This window comes from Schistocerca americana, chromosome 2 (assembly GCF_021461395.2).
Source record: "Schistocerca americana isolate TAMUIC-IGC-003095 chromosome 2, iqSchAmer2.1, whole genome shotgun sequence".
In the NCBI taxonomy this organism is placed as follows: domain Eukaryota; kingdom Metazoa; phylum Arthropoda; class Insecta; order Orthoptera; family Acrididae; genus Schistocerca; species Schistocerca americana.
The window spans coordinates 260,503,426-260,526,867 of record NC_060120.1 but is presented as its reverse complement, the minus strand read 5'-3'; the positions used below and the strand labels follow the sequence as shown (position 1 = coordinate 260,526,867).

Sequence of the window (23,442 nt, the reverse complement as noted above, 5' to 3'; positions counted from 1 at the left end):
ACACAGGAGATAGCAGGAGATATCTGTTGTGTCAGCCTGACATCAGTTCCGCTCCTTGCGGAAGCGCCTCTCCCACCGGGCCGTGGTGAGTCAGATGACACACATGCGGGCTGAGTGGCCGTGCGAGAAGTAAACAGTCCGCCAACGCCCAGTCGGCGATGCGTCACATAAGGGACAGCTCTAGGCGGGTCTCCGCGTAGGAAGCTGTTCAGGAAACCGCGCAGTGCTGTTTCAGGCGAGGAGTGACGTAGTAGGCGCCGCTGCCTCCGCCACAGAAACTGTAACCAGTTTCGAGTTAGACAGTCCCGAGTAACTTTGTGAAGGACCGGATATAAGGATGGTACCGACGGACACATGTTGCGTGTGACGGAGACAGCTTTGAAAAGGAGCTGGAACCTGTGTTCAAAGATAATACATGTTCTCCGCATCAGAACAGGATAGCTTTAAGGAGGAAGAAACGTGACCACTCACCAGATCACGAGGAGAAGAAGATATCAAGTCCAGGGCATTCCTCCCATTGTCGGCAATATTTTTTCGAAATTAGACAGAACCCGTAAGAAATATTATGTTAGAGTGATTTCCCAGTCACTTGTCAGACTCTTGAAGCTAGTTTCTGTCTATCAGACAAGGTATACTAGTAAACTTTCAAGAACTGCCTTTAAATGATGACTCTAGGAATATGCTACAACCCCCTACATATCGCTCCAGTAGGCACAGTAGTGGAAATCAGTATAACGGCAGCGTTCCTAAGAAAATAGTATCACAAAACCTGTAGCATACATCTATCGAATTCGTTATGAGAGTAGTAGATGCTCATAAGAAATAAACCATCATAACGGAATTACATAGTTTCTTTCATAGCCGGCCGGAGTGGCCGAGCGGTCCCAGGCGCTACACTCTGGAACCGCGCGACCGCTACGGTCGCAGGTTCGAATCCTGCCTCGGGCATGGACGTGTGTGCTGTCCTTAGGCTAGTTAGGTTTAAGTAGTTCTAAGTTCTAGGGGACTGATGACCCCAGAAGTTAAGTCCCATAGTGCTCAGAGCCATTTGAATCATTTTTTCTTTCATAATGCAAATAACAATATGAGGCTTTTGGATTTCCTAGATAGAAACTGGTATAAAGACAATTTACTGTCCTGTTGTGTTATTGTGTTGTTAGTTCTTCGTTCAACCTCCATTCTTAGTAATTACCTCAAAAATTCCATTCGGCATTGATGTTTGTAGGTCTTGCAGTGAAGTTGTCGCCGACTTCTCTTTTGAGCTCACATGCGAGCTCAAAGTACCCTCCATTGCGACAAACACGTCTTGCAAGTATTCCCCAAAGGTTTTCCACGGGGTTCAAATCCAGGCTACGTGTAGCCCATGGCAACCACCTTTTTGCTGTAGCAGAAACATGCACAGAGACATTATCTTGTTGAAACATTAGACTTTCGATCAATAGGTGTTCATTTTGTCTCTAGCTTCTCGGTGTACATGTTACAGTTCATTCCAGTATTCAGCCAAGCAATGCGTGATTCACCTTTAGCGCAGAAGGCTGCCCAAATCATAACACTTCCACAACCAGAATTTCTGCTCATTTTCACTAGCTGCTCTGTTCTCAGATGATGTCAATAATACTGAAATCCAACCAGCCCTTCTGACATAAACTTCTGCTCGTCTCTGGAGTTCACTTTATACCATTTTCAATTCCATGGCATATGATTTTCAGTAAACTCCTGTCTAGCCTTCATATGTTTCGGTGTTAGAGCAGGTTTCTGCAGTCGTTTCTTGAATGGAAGATGTTTGTCATGTGACAAAATGTGACGCGCTTGGCAGTTACTGGAAACCGTAAATATGCAACAACTTGTGAAGAATAATGGTTTGTGGACGTCACTTTGTGCGAAAGTAACCGTTTCGATGCGTCAGATAATTTTCTACTTTGCCCAGTTTTCAGTTCTGCCCATATCGTGCGTCCCGTCTAACGAAATTACCAATCACTGTACTTGAACTGTTCAACATCTTGGCGATTTCACGATAAAAAAGTCCCATTTCCTTATGCGCACCAATTCTGGCTTTTTCATCTCGTGATAACTGTTTTCCGGGTGGCATTATCATAATCTTAGTTTGTGTACACAACACGCACTGTCACTAATGGTGTCTGTTTCCTACCTGCAGTGAAGGCGCCGACGCGCAAAATCAACACCGCACACGGCCTACTGTCTTTGCACCGAGTTCCACCCTCTACCACCTGAGTCGATAATGCCTTGTTTTCGGCTGTACTACTGACATCACAAGCGATACCATTTGACTGCATTTGTTGGCATACGGGATATCATACTATTGCTTATACACTGTGCAGAACTATTCTAATAGACAATGTCAATTTCCTAGAATGAAATTTTCACTCTACAGTGGAGTGTGCGCTGATATGAAACTTCCTAGCAGATTAAAACTGTGTGCCGGGCCGAGACTCGAAAACGGGACCTTTACCTTTCGTGGGCAAGTGCTCTAGCTACTGAGCTACCCAAGCACTACTCACGCCCCGTCCTCACAGCTTTAATTCCGCCAGTACCTCGTCTCCTACCTTCCAAACTTCACAGAAGCTCTCCTGCGAACCTTGCAGAACTAGCACTTCTGGAAGAAAGGACCTGCGGAGACATGGCTTAGCCACAGCCTGGGGGATGTTTCTTCCAGGAGTGCTAGTTCTGCAAGGTTCGCACGAGAGCTTCTGTGAAGTTTGGAAAGTAGGAGACGAGGTACTGGTGGGATTAAAGCTGTGAGGACGGGGCGTGAGTCGTGCTTGGGTAGCTCAGTTGCTAGAGCACTTGCCCGCGAAAGGCAAAGGTCCCGAGTTCGTCGTTTCTGCAGCAGTGTTCTGATCCTTTTTGTGTACCAAGGAGGTTCAGCTCCGTCGTTTGTTAATTTATTTGGTATGAATCTCTTAATTGCTGTCGATACTATTTCTCTGAGTTCAGGCCACTTCTTTTCTACACTTACATCGTTAATGTGGAAGGAGTGGAGGTTGTCTCTCAGGAAGGCGTCAGGTGAACTTTTATCTGCTTTCTTGAATAGGTTTATTTTTGGAGGATTTGGGGGTTACAATATTCAGTCTCGCTACGACGGCACTGTGTTCACTAATCCCTATATACACTTTGTTGCTCGTTCTTAGCTCAGGATTATTTGTTGCTAGGAGGTCAAATGTGTTTTCACGACCGTTTATTGTTCGCGTGGGCTCATGACCTAACTGCTCGAGATAATTATCAGAGAATGCGTTTAGCACAATATCGGATGATATTTCATGTGTACCTCCGCAATTAAACATGAATTTTCGCCAACATATCGAGGGTAAACTAAAGTCACCATCAACTATAATCTTATGAGTCGGGTACGTGTTTGAAATTAAGCTCAAGTTTCCTTTGAACTTTTTAGCAATTGTATCATCTGAGTTGGGAGATCGGTAAAAGGATCCAATTATTATTTTATTCCGGCTGCCAACAATGACCTCTGCCCATACTAACTATCTAATTCAATCTCGCGACAGATAAACTACTTCTAACAGCAACAAACACGGTACTACCAACCGTGTTTAGCCTATCCTTTCGGAACATCGTTAGGTTCTTAGGAAAAACTTCGGTTCAACATGTCTCAAGCTTTAGACAGCTTTCAGTACCTATAACGATTTGAGCATCAGTGCTTTCTATTAGTGCTTGGAGCTCTGCTACTTCTCCAACACAGCTACGACAGTTTACAACTCTTACACTGATGTTCCTGTATCTACGTTCTTCCTGTGTTCGATCTGCACCCTTTGAGACTGAAGCCCTTTTTGTGTTTTCCCGAGACCCTCTAACCTAAAAGATCGCCCAGTCCACGCCACACAGCCCCTGGTACCCGTGCAGCAGCCTCCTGCGTCTAGTGGAGTCCTGACCTATTCAACGGAACCCGAAACCCAACCACCCTATGGCGCAAGTCATCTGCAGTCTACACGGTCGTGGAACCGTCTGAGCCTCCGAGTCAGATCCTCCATTCGGGTCTCTACCAGAGGTCCGCAATCGGTCCTGTCGACTATGCTGCAAATGGTCAGCTCTGCTTTCACCTTGCAAGCAAGACTGGCAGCCTTTACCACTTCTGTTAGCCACTCGAAACCAGAGAGCAGCTCATCCTAGCCAAAGAGACACACATCGTTGGTTCCGGCGTGAGTCACCACCAGCAGTTGGCTGCACTCTGTGCTCTTCATGGAATACTCACTTCGCCGGGCAAAAGAATCACGACGTAGGAACTAATGGAAAATCACTGGTTTTGTCGATGGTGACAACCTTCGCTCTAAAAATTGATTAAATTGGAGCAATCGAAACTGCTTACGATATTTGTATAGGGAAGGGGGAGGGAGAGTGCAGTTCCATCTACTGAACTGTTTCGATATCGAGATTCATCAGCAAAAGTTGAACGAAGTTTGGCCAATAAAGCCACCCTTTTAGTTATGCCGAAGCTACCTTCCATAAAGTTATAATAGTGAAATTCGAAGATTCACAGCTAGTATCAGAATGGCATAGAAAATGAACTGTGTAACTATCCGACTGAATGTAATTAGTAATCGGGACATTAGAAAATGGTTGTGAATAAAAAGTACATTCTTCTAACAAGTGCGGTAAATGGCTGTAGGTCTCATTTATTTATTGTGAGGGGTATTATTGATAATGCCTCTTTTGGTTTTCTTCACCTCTCAAAAGTCAGTAGAGCGTATGTTGAATTCTTCTAAGGTGGAGCCCAGCAAGAAAGAAATTATTCGGTGTAGGCTGGTGTCCCACGTTACAGAATATCCAGCTCCACGACAGTAACAGAAGGAAGGCCAGCGTGTCCGTGACATACCGGGTAGTTATAATTAAACTATCGCTACTTAATGCATTATAACAAGGAAACTAATTACGGTACGAGACCAAACGTGGTAGCATAAATGTTAAGCTCATGGGGAGGAGAAATAATGCAGAATCAAGTCAATTGATACAGTGTTAATGTGCTGCTACGGTACATCATTATATACCAGTACCATTACTGCTACAAAAGGGGCTGAATATGGGGCCTATCAGTATCCAGAAGAGTCTGAAAGCGCAGGATTGCATTCTGCACAGCAGAACGAAGCATGTCCGTAGGTATGCTGGCTACCTCTCTTGATGTGTTACGCATCAGATCAGCACATGTGCGAATGTTTCCCTGGCAAGCCCTGTCCTTCAGGTAGCCCCACAACCAGAAATCAGAGGGAGATGATCGTGCCGGCCAAGCATTTGGAAACGATCGGCTGATAATTGGATCGTTTCCAAATGTGCAGGTAGACTTCACGAGCGATGTGCGGTGGGGCCTCATCTTGCATGAAGACTGTTGAGTTCAGTGCGTCTCTCTCCTGTAGGGCGGGTATGACATGCTGGCGAAACACACAGCAGTGACGCTGGCCAGTCACACTCCACGTCTTTCGTTCTTCAGTTCCAACCTGTTCAAAAAAGAATAGGCCAATGATGAACGTAGTCGTGAAGCCACACCATACGGTGACGCGTTCATCATACAGACGAACTTCATGCAAACTGAATGGAAGTGAAGATCCCCACATTCGGTAATTATGTGCGTTCACCTCGCCCGTCAGAGAAAAATGAGCTTCTTCCGTCCATAGGATGGTCCACGACCAGCCCTCGTCAACTTCAGTCCTTGCGAGAAACTGGAGGGCGAAGTCAACAAGTCGTTGTGCGTCCTCTAGTGCAAGTTGCTGTTCGATATGGACTTCGTACGGATACCCCATTTCGGAATGGTTCGAAGCACCTTCCATACAGTGGACCACGGGATGTTCAACTCTCGTGACGCAGCACGTGCACTGCCTGACGATCGGGAATTCGCGCAGCGTTGACTGCCATTCCAGCAGCGATTTCATCAACCACCTGTGGTGCAGCCGGTCGTCGGCCTCTTCCCTGAGCGACGCCCAGTTCTCAAGTTGATTCGAACTTCTTCATCATGCTCCACACAGCAGGTGGAGAAAGAGGACCGTTCCGCAATCATTTCAGCCGGCGATATTCCCGAAGTCAAACTGCAGCATTACCGTTATTTTGATGACAGAGTTCCACCAATAATTCCCTGGTCCTTTTGTCCCAGCTGATGTTGGCACATCAAAAAGCGGACTGCGAATGGTCAGGCGTATGAGACTACGAATCACGATGAATGAACATGGCACCTGGTGGTCATAGTTGGAACTGGACGTTTGCGCTGTAACGCATGGAAATCATGCACTCCATTCTCTGGACATCAGTGCTACCATGATTCGTACTCGTACGATAGTTAGTTTCCGTGTTATAACGTGTTAAATAGGGAAAATTTAATTATAACCATCCGGTATGTTACATAACATTCTAGAACTAGGCAAGTGAAATTATGTAATACGGCAATTACTGTGCGCTTTGCTTCATCCTACGTAAACATAGCTAACAATGTAAAGGTGGTTTTATTGTAACCGCCCACATTAGAGGGAAGCGTGAGCTAGTGCCTTCAGCCAGCCACCGCTGTGTGTCACGATGCCGTCACTCTACGGCGAGCCTACCCGACTATATCCAACCCAGGTGACGCGCCGCTTACAGTCAGCGGTTCGCCAGCCAGCCAGCCAGTCACTGCGTTAAACTCAGCCCACTTCCCGCGCCGTTCACACCGCATCCCGTGAACGTAACAAGGTCAGAGACAGCATAAATCTGCTAGGAGGACGCCGTAGTTCAGATACGATACTAACAGAATAAAATACAACTCGCCTGGGAACGGAGCGCAGTTGTTCCACGGGGGGCTCTCTCCTATGCACCACGCAGAACAAATGTCCTGGTGAAATATTAAACACGTCAGAAACATAATTCAATCATAAACGTGGTGAATGTTCAACAGCAACGAAAGTAACGTTGGGTGTGGCTCAAGTAAGCGTAATAGGACCTCCTATGTTCTTGATATCCATAACGATGTATGAAGAAGGGGAGAAATCACTAGCAAAATGTTCGCTGACGGTGCAGTTCCCTGCAGACAAAGAGGCAGGAAATACATAGCGTGCAGCAAGACGTTCTTCAGCGTTCCCTGCGGTGGCAGACCGTACTATCCGCCATGATTTAGGACGTCACTTAGTGGTTGTTCTGAAAGCGAGAGAATTATTTCATGGTTTTGTAAGCTACGTAATTGCTGAATTTCTTTTCGGAATCTTACCTTCCATGTGCTAAGAGTATAAATCCACACACATATCTCGAAGAAAGGTTGGAGATAGGTTTACATATTTTTATATATTCTCTGTATCTATGACATGTTTTACATACATCGATGTGTATGTTCGTTTGTGTAATAAAACTTGTTTCACCCAATTTCTCCGTGGCGTATACCTTAAGCCATATGATATTCCGAGAATTTTGTGACGAATGAGAAACGTGACAAAGACTTGCATCATATTTTGTAACATTTCCGAAACGTGAGGGGCATGAGATCTTAAATTTTTGTTGTGACAGGGAACTTAGCTGCTGGAGGGAATGTATGGTAAATAACGTCTTTTTCCTATGAGTATTATCAAGTAAATTACTCAGGAATGAAATTTTCACTCTGCAGCAGAGTGTGAGCTGATATGAAACTTCCTGACAGATTAAAACTGTGTGCTGGATCAAGACTCGAACTCAGGACCTTTGCCTTTGGCGGGCAGATGCTCTACCGACTGAGCTACCCAAACCTGACTCACGCCTTCTCCCCACGGCTTCAGTTCGGACAGTATCTCGTCTCCTACCTTCCAACCTTCACAGAAGCTCTCCTGCGAACCTTGCAGATCTAGCACTTCTGGAAGAAAGAATATTGCGAAGACACGGCTTAGCCACAGCCTGGGGGATGTTTCCAAAATGAAATATTCACTCAGCAGCGGAGTGTGCTCTGATATGAAACTTCTTGGTAGATCAAAATTCTATGCCGGACCGAAACTAAAAAATCTTTGCCTTTCGCGGGAAAGTGGTCTACCATATGAGCTACCCAAGCACGACTCAGACCCCGTCCCCACAGCTTCAATTCTGACAGTATCTCGTCTCCTACCTTCCAGACTTCCTCAGTGTTTGACAGGTGCAGTAGGCACTACTCCAAAAAATGTTGTTGTTCCTTTCTGGAAATTTTAAATGGAGCATCCTTGCACTTAGAAAATATGTAGTCTAGACAGAAAGGACTGTGTTTTACGCAAGGGGAATTCCGCAGACTAAGCCTTCCTATTCCGAATGTCACGCAATATATCGACTGGGACTGCAGTATTTATATGTGTGTGTCCAGTAGGCCAGTAACTGCTAGAAGACAGTCTATATCAAGTGCTCGTCCTTCATAATCAGTGGCCATTTCGCTTCTATGTCTTCTTATTTTGAATGTCACGCAATAGATCGTCTGCGAGGGACTATTTGTATGTACGCGTTTCAGTAATTGCTCAAAGACAGTGTATAGCAAGTGATCGTCAGCATAATCAGCGGTAATTTCGCATCTGTTTGTAATTGTTGAACATTAGCTACTGGACGTTATTGCGCAATTAGTTGACACATTATCTTCCACTATCCGCTAAACACTAGTAGCGCTGTTGCCTGTCCGTGGTACCCTATCTCATTGCTTGCAGGTAGCGTCTTCGACGATCGTGAGAAAATGCAGGAAGATCAACCAATTTCCACTTCATGTAATGAAGGACGGTTCTCTTTAAATACTGATAAATGCAAGAGAACAAAGAGAAAGGACCATTTAGTATCCGATTACAACATCAGTGGTCAATAACTTGAACACGTCATACCGTCTGTGTATATAAGGCTTATACTAAGAAGTAGAATGAAATGGGACGATCTTCTGAATCAGTACTGGGGAAGGTAAATAGATGACATAGAGCTTTTTGGAAGGAACCTGAGAACGTGTGAAGCATTCGCAAAGGAAATTGCTTACAAGACTACAGCGCGGTCGATTCTAAAGCATTGATCCAGCGATGAGAGGATGACAACAGACGAACGAGCCCAGAGACGCGCTATTCGTAACAAGGCCATACTACCCAAATAAAAGTGTGATAGACATGCTTGAGTGACGTTCATGGGAGTCTTTGGAGGATAGATGTATTACTCGCGAAACCCTAATTGATTTGATATGGCCCGCTACGAATTCCCCTCCAGTGCCAGCTTCTTCATCTCAGAGTAGCACTTGCAATCTACTTCCTCAATTATTTGCTGGATGTATTCCAATCTCTGTCTTTCTCTACAGTTTTTCCCCTCTACACCTACCTCTAGCACCATGGAAATCATTCACTAAAGTCTCAACACATGTGCTACATTTTTTATTCTTATCAGTGTTTTCCAAAAAATGTTTGAAATGGCTCTGAGCACTATGGGACTTAACATCTGAGGTCACCAATCCCCTAGAACTTAGAACTACTTAAGCCTAACTAGCCTAAGGACATCACACATATCCATGCCCGAGGCAGGATTCGAACCTGCGACCGTAGCGTTCGCGCGGTTCCAGACTGAAGTGCCTAGAACCGCTCGGCCACACCGGCCGGCAGTGCTTTCCATACATTCCTTTCTTCATCGATTCTACGGAAACCCTCCCCGTTCCTTACCTAATCACCCCACCAAATTTTCAACATTCTTCTACAGCACCACGTCTCAAATGCTTCTATTCTCTTGTGTTCTGGCTTTCCCACAGTCCATGTCTCACTGCCATACAATGTTGTGCCCCAAACTTAAATTCTCAACAAGTTCTTCCTCAAATTAAGGTCTGTGTTTGATGTTATCAGACTTCTCCTGGCCAGGAATGCCCTTTTTGCCAGTGCTAGTTTGCTGTTTACGTCCTCCGTGCTCCGCACGTCATGGTTTATTTTGCTGCCTAAGTATGTAGCAGAATTCCTTAACTGCATCTACTTCTTGATCACCAATCCTTAAGTTTCCAGCTGTTCCTATTCTGTTACTTCTTATTACTTTCGTCTTTCTACGAGTTACTCTCAGTCCATATTCTGCACTTAATGAACTGTTCAATCCATTCAACAGATCCTGCTTTTCTGCTTCTCCTTCACTGAGGATAGCAATGTATCCAGAGAATTTTATCGTTGATATCACTTAACTCCGAATTTTAATCTCACTCTTCAACCTTTGTTTTATCTCCGTCATTCCTCCTTAGATGAAGACATTGACCAATAAGGACATAGGCTGCATCCCTGCCTTACATTCTTTTAAAGCCGTTGTTGGTCTTACAGTCTCATTGTTTCCTCTTGATTGTTTCACATGTTGTATGTTACAGATTTTGTCCTATAGCTTAATACTATTTTCTTGAAAATTTCGAACAACTTGAACCATTTTACATTGCCGAACGCTTTACCAGGTCGACAAATCGTATGAAGGTGTCTTGATTTTTCTTTTTGTTTTGCTTCCATTATCAACTGCAACGTCAGAACCGCCTCTCTCTGATGCCTTTACTCTTCCTACAGGCAAACTGATTGTCGTCTAGCACATCCTCAATTTTCTTTTCCATTCTTCTGTATATTATTCTTGTCAGCAACTTGGATACATGAGCTGATTGTGCGATAATTCTCACTTTTATCTGCTCTTGCTATCTTCGGAATAGTGTGGATGATATTTTTCGAAAGTCTGATTGTACGTCGCCAGTCTCATAGATTCAACACATGAACTTAAATACCCGTTTTGATGCCACTTCTATTAATTATTTCAGAAATTCCGATGGAATGTTATGTATCCCTTCTGCCCCACTTGATCTCAAGTCTTCCATAACGCTTTTAAATTCTGACTCCAACATTGATCCCCTATGTCCTCCATATCGACTTCAATTTCTTCTTCTATTACAACTTCCCCTCACAGAAGCATTCAAGGTAGTCTTTCCATTTATCCGCTCTCACCTCTGCGTTTAACAGTGGAATTTCTATCCCACTCTTGGGAATTCTACTGTAGCTTATGTAAACGAAAAATCAGTTACGGAAATGTCCTTTTAGCAAGTCTCTGAAGCTACAGGAGTCATTTCACAAGATGGTGGTAGTCCTTTCCTTTATGTGGCGCAGAAAATTGCACCCATATTCACTTTCGAGACTATTCCACAATTAATGGATGTCCATCCTACTGCATGGACGAGGGACTTCAGCTGATGGTATATATGAGAAAAAGTGCCAACATAGCTGTATCTTGAGAATGTCTTTATTGTCTCACACTAGTTTCGGCGGCACATTACCGCCATCCTCAGACCCCACCACTACCAAAAGAGTATTAGAATTCGTTGGCGCTCAGTGAATTTTTTCGGGTAGAGACCAGCACGGTCAGATAATTACTTTAAAGTTTGTCTTACTGAATTTATTGTTAAGCGCTTCGGCGCCAGCGTCAAATGTTTCAAATTTGGAATTTACTCTTTATTAATTACTATTTAAGGTGTCAATAACCTGAAGTAATCGTTATTGTACTTTATTTTGGTTGTATCGTAAGCTGTTGTCTTGTGTTTCATATTAGGAATGTTTCGGACCTGTGTTAGGACCCATTGATCTCTGCAAAGGGCCTTTCTTTTTTGTGTACTTTCTGTGACAATTATTGTTGTTTCCATTGCGTTATTTGATCATGTCTAAATTTGGAGAGTCTTTCACTGTTGTAGTTTGACTCCAGAATGTAAATTTTACTGTTTCAAACAAATAAACTAAAAGAAATTGGTGAACCGTGGACGCACGTTAAAGTTAAACTGAGATTTATTTTCGCAGTCGTTTATTTATTGAGTAAAGCTGAGTGATCTGAAATTTGTGAACCTCTGGGAAGAATTCTTTACATCTGAAACTGTTAGTGAATTCATTGGTAGCGTTACACCTTACCACTCCAAACCTAGCCTCTACAGTCACAAGGATAACAATAGAATCACAAAGATAACTTTAGAACCTTTTAAAATTTGATGCTATAGAAGAATACTGAAGATTAGATAGGAGAATCGTAAAGCTAATAAGTTCGTGTCATTAGTAATCATCAGATTACTAACGACATGATGTCGTATATGCATTCAAGTTTCTAGAAGCCCATACCATGGAAACGTCCACAAAGAGCTGCTACTCTGTCACCATAGCACTTGTCAACAGCAGCTACTCAGGTGGTTGATGTATCCCCATATTTGGTCTCACTAATGGCTCTGTAGGATACTAAGTAACTTTTCTACAGCGTTTGTAATATGGTCGCTTCCTTTTCAGCACCTGGTTTGTCATTTAAAAAAATTCGCGTGATATTCCGCCAACTATAAGGCACGCGCCGTCATAAGGTAGCGATGTTTCAGTTTTTCCAGCAATTTATGAGTCATGTGCACAAACGTATTTCGAAGATATCGACCTGGGACGATACCATGATCGCAGATGGCGTCCCCATGCATACTTCCTTCGTTTCTTAGCTGTCACTTCGGCCCCTATGTTACCATGACAACGGCGTCCTTTTCAGTACTCACTTCTATCATTTTATGGCGGCCATTTGGCCTTTACGTTGCCTAGACAACGTCGTCGTTTTGAATTCTTACCAGAGGGCATTACCTAGTAAATATACAGCGATGTGTATATATTTTAATGGTTGTTTCTTTTAACGTAATTTTACCTGTTATTATGTCTTTATGTAATATCTGCATGTGCGTTTAGTTAGCACTCTCTAGTTTAGGCGTTTATTAATAAGGACGATGTGTTTGTCATTCACACCAGTGTTAACAGACGACACGTTCTCTTGTCTCGTATTGTAAGTTTGTTTATTAATTTTAACATAAATGACTACTGACCTGATGCCTTATACTTTTTAACTTCTTATGTTCTCGCACTTGATATACGAGAACTTACTGTGCACATTTCGTACAGCGACGACATTTCAGTTCTTATGAAGCATGTGCCATTGGCTGGTGCTGACGTAATCCATAGTCAGCGCGATAATTGCACGCTGTTAACCCGTGGCTCCACGGACATCAGTCACAGTGTACGAAAGTGGTATCACGAGGAAAACCGAGGAGCCGCCAGCACCACCCTTATGGGCAAACGCTACAGCTTTTCCCAATTTTCTTTTAACGCCATATGTAATAGTATTGTTAGTAACTTTGCTGTTCCCACCCCTGCAGGGTGCGAAAAATTCTGTGGCTTCAGCATATGCGGAAACCGGCAATGTTGTTGCGATCTTGACTGTTGATTTTGTTGTTATTAGTGTTGTGGTTTTTAGTCCAAAGACTTGTTTGATGCAGCTCTCCATGCTACTTTATCCTGTGCAAGCCTCTTCATCTCCGAATAACTACTGCAACCTCCATCCTTCTGAATCTGCTTTGTGTACTCATCTCTTGGTCTCCCTCCACTATTTTTGCGCTCCACGACGCCCTACAGTACTAAATTGGTGATCCCTTGATGCCTCAGAACGTGTCCTACCAACCGATCCCTCTTCTGGTCAAGTTGTGCCGCAAATTCCTCTTCTCCCCAAGTCTAGTCAGTACCTTCTCATTAGTTACGTAATCTACCCATCTAATCTTCAGCATTCATGTGTAGCACCATATTTCGAAAGCTTCTATTCTCTTCTTGTCTAAACTATTTATCGTCCACGTTTAACATCCATACATGGCTACAATCCATACAAATACTTGGAGAAAAGACTTCTTGACACTTAAATCCATACTTGATGTTAAAAAATTTCTCTTCTTCAGAAACGCTTTCCTTGCCATAGCCAGTCTACATTTTAAATCCTCTCTACTTTGACCATCATCAGTTATTTTGCTTCCCAGATAGCAAAATTTATTTACTCTTTAAGTGTCTCGTTTCTTAATCTAATTCCCTCAGCATCATCTGATTTAATTTGACTGCATTCCATTATCCTCGTTTTGCTCTTGAGTTCATCTTATATCCTCCTCTCAAGACACTGCCCATTCCGTTCAGCTGCTCGTTCACGTCCTTTGCTGTCTCTGACAGAATTACAATATCGTCGGCAAACCTCAAAGTTTTTATTACTTTTCCGTGAATTCTGATTCCTGTTCCAAATTTTTCTTTTGTTTCCTTCACTGCGTGCTCAGTATACAGATTGAGTAACATCAGAGATAGGCCACAACCCTGTCTCACTCCCTTCTCAACCACTGCTTCCCTTTCCCGCCCCTCGACTCTTATATTTGCCAGCTGGTTTCAGTACAAATTGTAAATAGGCTATCGCTCCCTGTGTTTTACCTCGGTCAAGTTCGGAAATTAAAACAGAATATTCCAGTCAACACTGATTTTAACCTAGCAAAAAGGTGCTGGATTGCATCGTGCAGATGGTACAATTGGGCTACAAAAAGTGATCAGTTGATAGAGCACACCTGTAGGCATAAAGGAGCAGAGAATATGGTAAGTGCGCTGCTGTATGGGTGAAACCTGTAGAAGGAGACCAAAGCATGAATACATAAGCGGGTCAAGTATCTGTAAGATACAGCAGTTGTGCAGAGATGAAGAGGCATTCGCAGGGCGTATCGTGCAGAGTTGTTGGGACTGAAGACCACAGCAACGGCATGGCGCATGTAGAGAGGTGGGTGTGACGGTACCTGGACGCTGAGCACGTTGGTGTTGAGCTGGAGACCCGGCTGGAGGAAGACCTCGTGGACGGCACTCTCCTGGATCAACGCTGTGGCGACACGCTTGCCCCCAGCCGCCACCCCCGGGGGCAGCACCACCGCCGCCTCCACGGCCTCGTTGTCAGCCATCGCTACGGCGTTCAATCCCGACTCCTGCCAACACGACAGCACCACTCTGAGTTGGATTCAGTCTGTGAGCAAATGGACTGTACTAACGCCGCTAGAGTGAAAGGTGAAGTCATTATGTAGAGAGTGAGGGCGCCACATCATACGTCACTGGAAGCCCTTGAAAGCAAATATCGTCTCCGGTCGGCAGCACTCTGCGATACAAGAGCGGTTCTCCAAAGTACACTACTGGCCATTAAAATTGCTACACCAAGAACAAATGCAGATCATAAACGGGTATTCATTGGACAAATGTATTATACTATAACTGACATGTGATTACATTTTCACGCAGATTGGGTGCATAGATCCTGAGAAATCAGTACCCAGATCAACCACCTCTGGCCGTAATAACGGCCTTCAAACGCCTGGGCATTAAGTTAAACACAGTTTGGATGGCATGTACAGGTACAGGTGCCCATGCAGCTTCAACATGATATCAGAGTTCATCAAGAGAAGTGACTGGCGTATTGTGAGGAGCCAGTTGCTCGGCCACCATTGACCAGACGTTTTCAGTTGGTGATAGATCAGGAGAATGTGCTGACCAGGGCAGTAGTCGAACATCTTCTGTACCCAGAATGGTCCATACAGGATCTGCAACATGCGGTCGTGCATTATCCTGCTGAAATGTAGGGTTTCGCAGGGATCGAATGAAGGGTAGAGCCACGGGTCGTAACACATCTGAAATGTAACGTCCACTGTTCAAAGTGCCGTCAGTGCGAACAAGAGGTGACAGAGACATGTAACCAATGGCACCCCATACCATCACGCCGGGTGATACGCCAGTATGGCGAAGACGAATACACGCTTCCAATGTGCGTTCACCGCGATGTCGCCGAACACGGATGCGACCATAATGATGCTGTAAGCAGAACCTGGGCTCATCTGAAAAAATGACGTTTTGCCATTCGTGCACCCAGGTTCGTCGTTGAGTACACCATCGGAGGCGCTCTTGTCTGTGATGCAGCGTCAAGGGTAACCGCAGCCACGGTCTCCGAGCTGATAGTTCATACTACTGAAAATGTCGTCGAAATGTTCGTGCAGATGGTTGTTGTCCTGCCAATGTCCCCATCTGTTGACTCAGGGATCGAGACGTGGCTGCACGATCCGTTACAGCCATGCGGATAAGATGACTGCTAGTGATACGACGCCGTTGGGATCCAGCATGGCGTTCCGTATTACCCTCCTGAAGCCACCGATTCCATATTCTGATAAGAGTCATTGGATCTCGACCAAAGCGAGCAGAAATGTCGCGATACGATAAACCTCAGTCGCGATAGGCTACAATCCGACCTTTATCAAAGTCGGAAACGTGATGGTACGCATTTCTCCTCCTTACAAAAGGCATCACAACAACGTTTCATCAGGCAACGCCTGTCGACTGCTGCTTGTGTATGAGGAATCGGTTGGAAACTTTCCTCATGTCAGCACGTTGTTGGTGTCGTCACCGGCGCCAACCTTGAGTGAATGCTCTGAAAAGCTAATGATTTGCATATCTCAGCATCTTCTTCCGGTCGGTTAAATTTCACGTCTGTAGCACGTCATCTTCATGGTGTAGCAATTTTAATGGCCAGTAGTGTATTTCATCTACATCAGCATGAGTGCTCTGCAATTCACACAGAAGTGTTGGGCAGCGGGGGGCAATAGGATCACTTCCAGCCTATTTCTCGACCGTACCCCTCTCGAGTAACACGCGGGAAAATTGAACACCTGAATCTTTCCATGCGAGCTCCGAGTTAATTTATTACGACGGTCAATTCTTCTTATGCACGTGGAAGTCAACAAAATTATTTTGCATTCGGAAGAGAAAGTTGCTGATTGAAATTTCGTCAAAAGATATCGCCTCTACGAAAAATGCCTTTGTTTTAATACTGCCAGCCCAACTCGCTTATCATATCCATCTCTGCTATGTTTCCGATTACATAAAACGATTTGCACTTGTTAGAATTTTACCAGTGTACTTTGTCACTCCGGTCTGGCAAGGAATCTATGCCACGCTAAATTCGCTAAATGATTTCCTAGCAATTGGTATCACATGTGACCCTTTCGATACGAAATCACGTATCCAGTTGCAGTACTGAGGCGACACTCCACAATTTGATTAATAGTCACTTGTGGGGAACGGTGTCGATGGCCTTCTGGAAATCTAGAAATATAGAATTAATCTGAGATTCCTTGTCAATAACACCCATTACTTTGACTGACTAAACAGACAGTCATGTTCCACTAGAACGGCATTTTCTTAACGTGTGCTGCTTATGTGTGGAACGATTCTTTTCTTAGAGATATTTCATAATCTTGGAATACAATAAACACTACGTGATCAAAAGTATCCAGACACCCCAAAAGCCGCGCGGGATTAGCCGAGCGGTCTATGGCGCTGCTGTCATGGACTGTGCGGCTCTTCCCGGCGGAGGTTCGAGTCCTCCCTCGGGCATGGGTGTGTGTGTTTGTCCTTCGGATAATTTAGGTTAAGTAGTGTGTAAGCTTAGGGACTGATGACCGTAGCAGCTACGTCAAATAAGATTTCACACACATTTGAACATTTGGACACCCCAAAAAACATACGTTTTTCATATTAGATGCACTGTGCTGCCACCTACTGCCAGGTTCTCCATATCAGCGGCCTCAATAGTCATTAGATACCGTGAGAAAGCAAAATGGGGCGCTCCGCGGAACTCACGGACTTCGAATGTGGTCAGGTGATCGGGTGCCACTTGTGTCATACGTCTGTACCGGAGATTTCCACACTCCTAAACATCCCTAGGTCCACTGTTTCCGATGTGATAGTGAAGTGAAAAAGTGAAGGGACACATACAGCACAAAAGCGTACAGGCCGACCTCGTCTGTTGGCTGACAGAGACCGCTGACAGTTGAAGAGGGTCGTAATGTGTAATAGGCAGACATCTGTCCAGGCCACCACACAGAAATTCCATACTGCTTCAGGAACCACTGAAAGTGCTATGACAGTTAGGCTGGAGGTGAGAAAACTTGGATTTCATGGTCGAACAGCTGCTCATAAGCCACACATCACACCGGTGAATGCCAAACGACGCCTCGCTTGGTGTAAGGTGCGTAAACATTGGACGATTTAACAGTGGAAAAACGTTGTGTGAAGTGACAAATCTCGGTACACAATGTGGCGATCCGATGGCAGGGAGTGGGTATGGCGAGAGCCCGTGAACGTGTGTGTGTAGTGCCAACAGTAAAATTCGGAGGCGGTGGTGTTATGGTGTGGTCGTGTTTTCGTGGCACTATCGCAGCACAGGCCTACATTGATGCTTTAAGCACGTTCTTGCTTCCCACTGATGAAGAGCAATTCGGGGATGGCGATTGCATCTTTCAACACGAATGAGCACCTGTTCATAATGCACGGCCTGTGGCGGATGGTTACACGACAATAACATCCCTGTAATTAGCCTGGCCTGCACAGAGTCCTGAGCTGAATTCTATAGAATACCTTTGGGATGTTTGGAACGCCGACTTCGTGCCAGGCCTCACCGACCAACATCGATACCTCTCCTCAGCGCAGCACTTCGTGAAGAATGGGCTGCCACTCCCCAAGGAACATTCCGGCACCTGATTGAACGTATGCCTGCGAGAATGGAAGCTGTCATCAAGGCTAAGGGTGGGCCAACACCATATTTAATTCCAGCATTGCCGATGGAGGTCCCCAAGAACTTCTAAGTCATTTTCAGCCAGATGTCCGGATACTTTTGATCACATATTGTACGTTGCAGAATCCTACTACTGTCAGTCATCAGAGTCTATAATTTAGCTGATTACATCCATTCCCTTTCTTGTGGCTTGGTACGACTCTACAACTTTTCAGCCTTTAATTGCCTGTGTGTATGTGTGTGTGTGTGTGTGTTTGTGTGTGTTTGTACACTCACTTTCTTACCATCTCACTAACGGCCAGAAAGTGTGTAAATGTAATCAGGTTTTTGTAAAACTCTGTATTAAAACACAAACAACTCAAGAGGAAAGCGAAAAGAATTACGCAGGTATATGTGGCTCTGGCTGATCACTTACAAAATCATGAATAATCAGGCCACCTTGGTAACACATAAAAAGAATCTCCGTAAAACTTTAGGAGAATGCTTTTGTATGTTTTAGCAGTCATTCTTTAAGAAAGCGAAATGTCGTCAGATTTTGTAAAACTGTGAATTAAAACACATTAATGCAAGAGGAAAAGTAAACGAACTGCTGGGGTATACGTGTCTAGTTGATACCTAAAATTTTACTATACAAGTCGGATTGTACACAGAACCTTGAAAGTCGTACCACATCCGTGTCATTGTCAGTTGAAATAGAGCGCGAATTGGTAGGTAAATTAGATGCTATCCTGTTGTCTGAATATAAAACATAGTCAAATAGACAACTAAAATATTATCTGCACGCCAGAAGCACCACACGTGTGAGGGTTCGCTCCCCAAGGCAAGAAGCAATGCCCTGTAGGGTTGTGTCCTTTGTGAAGAGCAGTGAGAAGGATTTCAGCCCTTTTACGCAGCTAACAAGGGGTACGCCATGACCGAGCTGACGTCGTGTAGCTTGTTGCCTGTCAGTTCCAGCCAGTCTTCTACCCACCTACACACACATACACACACAAATCTGTATTTCAGCAGTGAGGTGATTGCATGTAGGTAGTTGGCACACTAAATTATTGTATTATCGTGGCACGACTTATTGGGTGCTATATCTGCCCTTTCGTTCCCCGTAATGCCCATGTGCCCTGGAACCCAGCAGAAAGACACCTCAGATCCCAGTCTTTATAAGTGGAAATAGGCGTCCTGTATTTTCTTCATTACTTTATCTAATGGGAAAAAATGTTGTAGAGAGTTAAGGGCACTCAGGAAGTCGAACACACGATGAATATAGCACTCGCAACACATCTAATCTGCTCCAATGCCCTCAGGATGGCGTATAGTTCTGTATCGAACTCAGTGAATTCCTAAGGTGACCAGATTGAGGTGACTGGATCTTGAACACTATCAGGGAAAACAACAGAGCAGCCAAGGGAGTTCCGTGGTTTGGACACACCCGGGAATACAAATGTATAGCTGTAGTGTTCATTTAAAATATTGTATTAAAAACAGATGTAGAAGGGCAACCTCTCTCGTACTGGACTAAATACAAAATTACTCTGGACCTCTGCAGTATCCAGGGCGGCAGGCGGTTGACTTGCCCAACACCGAGTGACTCCGGCTCATGCTGCAAACGGTTCGCAAACAGCTTTGTTGCTCGTGGACGACTTGAGAAAAGGCATTCCACAACTTGATGGACAACTGGATGGTATATTGGTGAAGTGGGAACAGAGAGGCGGAGATGTTGCCCAATGGTAAGCGGTGGTTTCCCAGTCTCAGCAAATAGACTAATCCTGTAAGGTGCCCGCGGACAAGCTGATACCCACGTGGTGGATAACATCAATGATGGTCAGGTAAGAAGGTGCACCCACACCCATAGTCCCTACAAACCTGGAGCAGAATCGCATTGTCCGTTCCCCAACAGATGTTGCTAAAGGCTTTCTGGGTCCTCGCCTTCACGTCTTTTAAGTACGGTAACCGAATCGAAAAATGAGGCCCAATAACCTTACCAAGTGAGGTAAGTTAAAAATACGAGCGAGCGTTTGTATCTTATTGCTAAAAACTGTAACTATTTCATCAAACTTGTCTTTATTAAGTGACTTAAACAACTTTACTATACCAAGAATACCTACTATCGCATTACTCATATTGGCAGCTGTTTCTGATTCGAATTCTGGAGTATCTATCGTATCTCCTTTGGTGAACGAATTTCGGAAAACCATCTGTAGTAACTTCGCTTTAGTGCTTCTGTCGTCGTCATCATTGTCATAAAGCAGTGAAACTGTCATTGTCTCTTTGTCGTTGGTATACTTTATATACGACCAGAATCTCTTTGGATTATCTGCCGGCGCGCGGAATGGCCGCGCGGTTCGAGGCGCCATGTACCGGATTGCGCGGCCCCTCCCACCGTAGGTCATCCCCCGGGCATGGGTGTGCGTGTTGTTCTTAGCATAAGCTAGTTTAAGTAGGGTGTAAGTCTAGGGACAGATGACCTCAGCAGTTTGGTCCCTTAGGAATTCACACACATTCGAACATTATCTACCAGATTTCGAGACAATGGAACACTGTGAAAAATATTAAAAGCACTTCACACTCAAATCCTCACGAAACGTCGAAATGTCGAACATATGAATATCGTTGCCAATCTTGGAGATTTTGCTTCTTTAAAAAATCTGGCATGCTTTTTCGTTGCTTCTGCAACTTTATCATAATTTTTGTACCATGAGGAATCGCCACTATTAATTCGTATGAATATCTCAGTTGTCGTCAACCACATTTTTTTTAAAATCTAAGGCAAATTTGGTCGACGCTTTCATAGTTAGTACGCAAGGTATGCAGATTGTGTCTTGAGAAGAGGTCAAACGAATTTCAACCATTATTTCGAACACTACTGTGTCGTGAAGTTCAGTTACGAAAAATAAACTGTCATTTTTAGCACGAGTGGCAGTTGATCTGCGTATGTCGAGTAACATTCGCAAAAATAAGGCGAAAGTTGAATTTTACTAATTTGAGTTGGTGTGCTTTTCTTGGAAACTGTTGGTATCCACTAAAGAAGTGTGCAGACCTAAATTATGTGCTACCAGGTGTAGAAGTATGAAACCGGAATTTGGTTGTAATAATTACACTTCTGTTGTTTGAAACTGATAAACAATATTTTGTTGAAAATAATCTCCACTGCTGTTTATACATTTCGCCCACCTCTCCGGCAGGCTATGAATGGCACGCCAAAAAAACAGTTCTCCTTTTGAAGCGAACCAGTCAGCGAGCCATTTTCGTACATTTTCATACGAATTGAAGTGTTGTTCAGCGAGATCGTGTGCCACTGATGGAAACAGATGATAATCGGAAGGAGACAAGTCTAGAGAATAAGCGCTTGCCGTAGTATTTCCAAACAGAACGCCTCGATCGTTTCCCTGACCCGTTTTGCTGAAAGTGATGGGCGTTATCACGGAGCAATATGACTTTGTGTTGTCTTTTTCCATACTTCGGTCGTTTTTCAAAAAAATGGTTCAAATGGCTCTGAGCACTATGGCACTTAACATCTGACGTCATCAGTCCCCTAGAACTTAGAACTACTTAAACCTAACTAACCTAAGGACATCACACACATCCATGCCCGAGGCAGGATTCGAACCTGCGACCGTAGCGGCCGCGCGGGTCCAGACAGACGCGCCTAGAACCGCGCGGCCACACCGGCCGGCCGGTCGTTTTTCACGTAATGCTCGATTTATATCATCATTTTCTGTTGGTAGCGATCAGTGTCAACGGTTTCACCAGGTTTTAGCAGCTCCTAATAGATGACACCCTTCTGATCCCGCTAAACAAAGAGCAATGTCTTCTATCCAAAGCCATGTGGTCTTGCAGTGGATGTCGACGGTTTTCATGGATTTACGCACGATTTGCGACGCTCAGGATTCTCAAAATATATTCATTTTTCATCACCTGTCACTATTCAATGGAGAAACGACTTTCTTTTGAATCTGGCGAGCAGCATTTCACAACTGGTCTTTGGATTTGCTTGCTGACTTTTATTCAGTTCACGCGGTACGCATTTTCCCACTTTCTGCACCTTTTCCATAGCTTTCAACCGAAGAGAAACGACTTTCTGCGTCACATTCAGTTGTTCTGCGAGTTCCTGTTGACGTTGAGTATCATTTTCATCCAATGAGGCCTGCAATTCGTTGTCTTCTAACTTTTTCGGTGGTTTCCCACGCTCGTTGTTTCTCACGTCAAAATCACCACTTTTGAATTTTTTGAACTACTCGAAACGCTGTGTTTTCCCAATGGCATGCTCACCGAAAGCTTCGACAAGCATTCGAAGCGATTCTGCAGTAGTTATCTGCAAATAATAATGGAAAACCAACGCTGTCTGCAAATCGTAGTTCGTAGGCACAAAACTGCATATGTTTACGGGTTTGAAACAGATACCGATGTATGGAACTTGGGTTACTGTGTGTTGACATATGTCGTCAGCCGTTACAGGAAGCAGACGGCGCCGCAGACGCCGTCCCACGGGGCCCTACACTGACGACTAGCACCACCTAGAGGGAAATTCCGGTTTCGTACTTCTACGCCTGGTAATTACGAGGGTCACTTTTATTCTACATGTTTGGAAGTTTTACATTGTGGAGATACATCCTTTACGAACAATATTTTCATTTTTCCACATAATTTCCATCCCTCTCAACTGCCTTACGCCATCTTGGAACCAGCGCCTGTATACCAGCACGGTAAAATTCTGGACCAACATGTTGGAGCCACTGTTTGGCAGCGTGCACAAGGGAGTCATCATCTTCAAACCTTGTTCCACGAAGAGAGTCTTTCAGTTTCCCAAAGAGATGATAGTCACATGGAGCCAGGTCAGGACTGTAAGGCAGGTGTTGTCCATCCGAGTTTTGTGATCTCTTCCATGGTTTCTTGACTGACATGTGGCCGTGCATTGTCGTGCAACAGCAAAACATCCTGCCCTTGCCGATGTGGTCGAACAAGACTCAGTCGAGCTTGAAGTTTCTTCAGTGTCGTCACATATGCATCAGAATGTATGGTGGTTTCACTTGGAATGATGTCCACAAGCAAGAGTCCTTCCGAATCGAAAAACACCGTAGCCATAACTTTTCCAGCAGAAGGTGTGGTTTTGAACTT

At 44.4% G+C, this 23,442-nt stretch overlaps 1 protein-coding gene across 1 annotated transcript in view; it reads right to left on the bottom strand.

Moving 5' to 3' along the window:
• Positions 1 to 23,442, bottom strand: part of LOC124593944 (adhesion G protein-coupled receptor E3-like) — a 123,781-nt gene that overhangs the window by 52,023 nt on the left and 48,316 nt on the right. Inside the window, exon 5 of the mRNA XM_047132293.1 lies at positions 14,522 to 14,704. Coding sequence (XP_046988249.1) covers positions 14,522 to 14,704 — 183 coding nt within the window. The remainder of the gene's footprint in view (positions 1 to 14,521; positions 14,705 to 23,442) is intronic.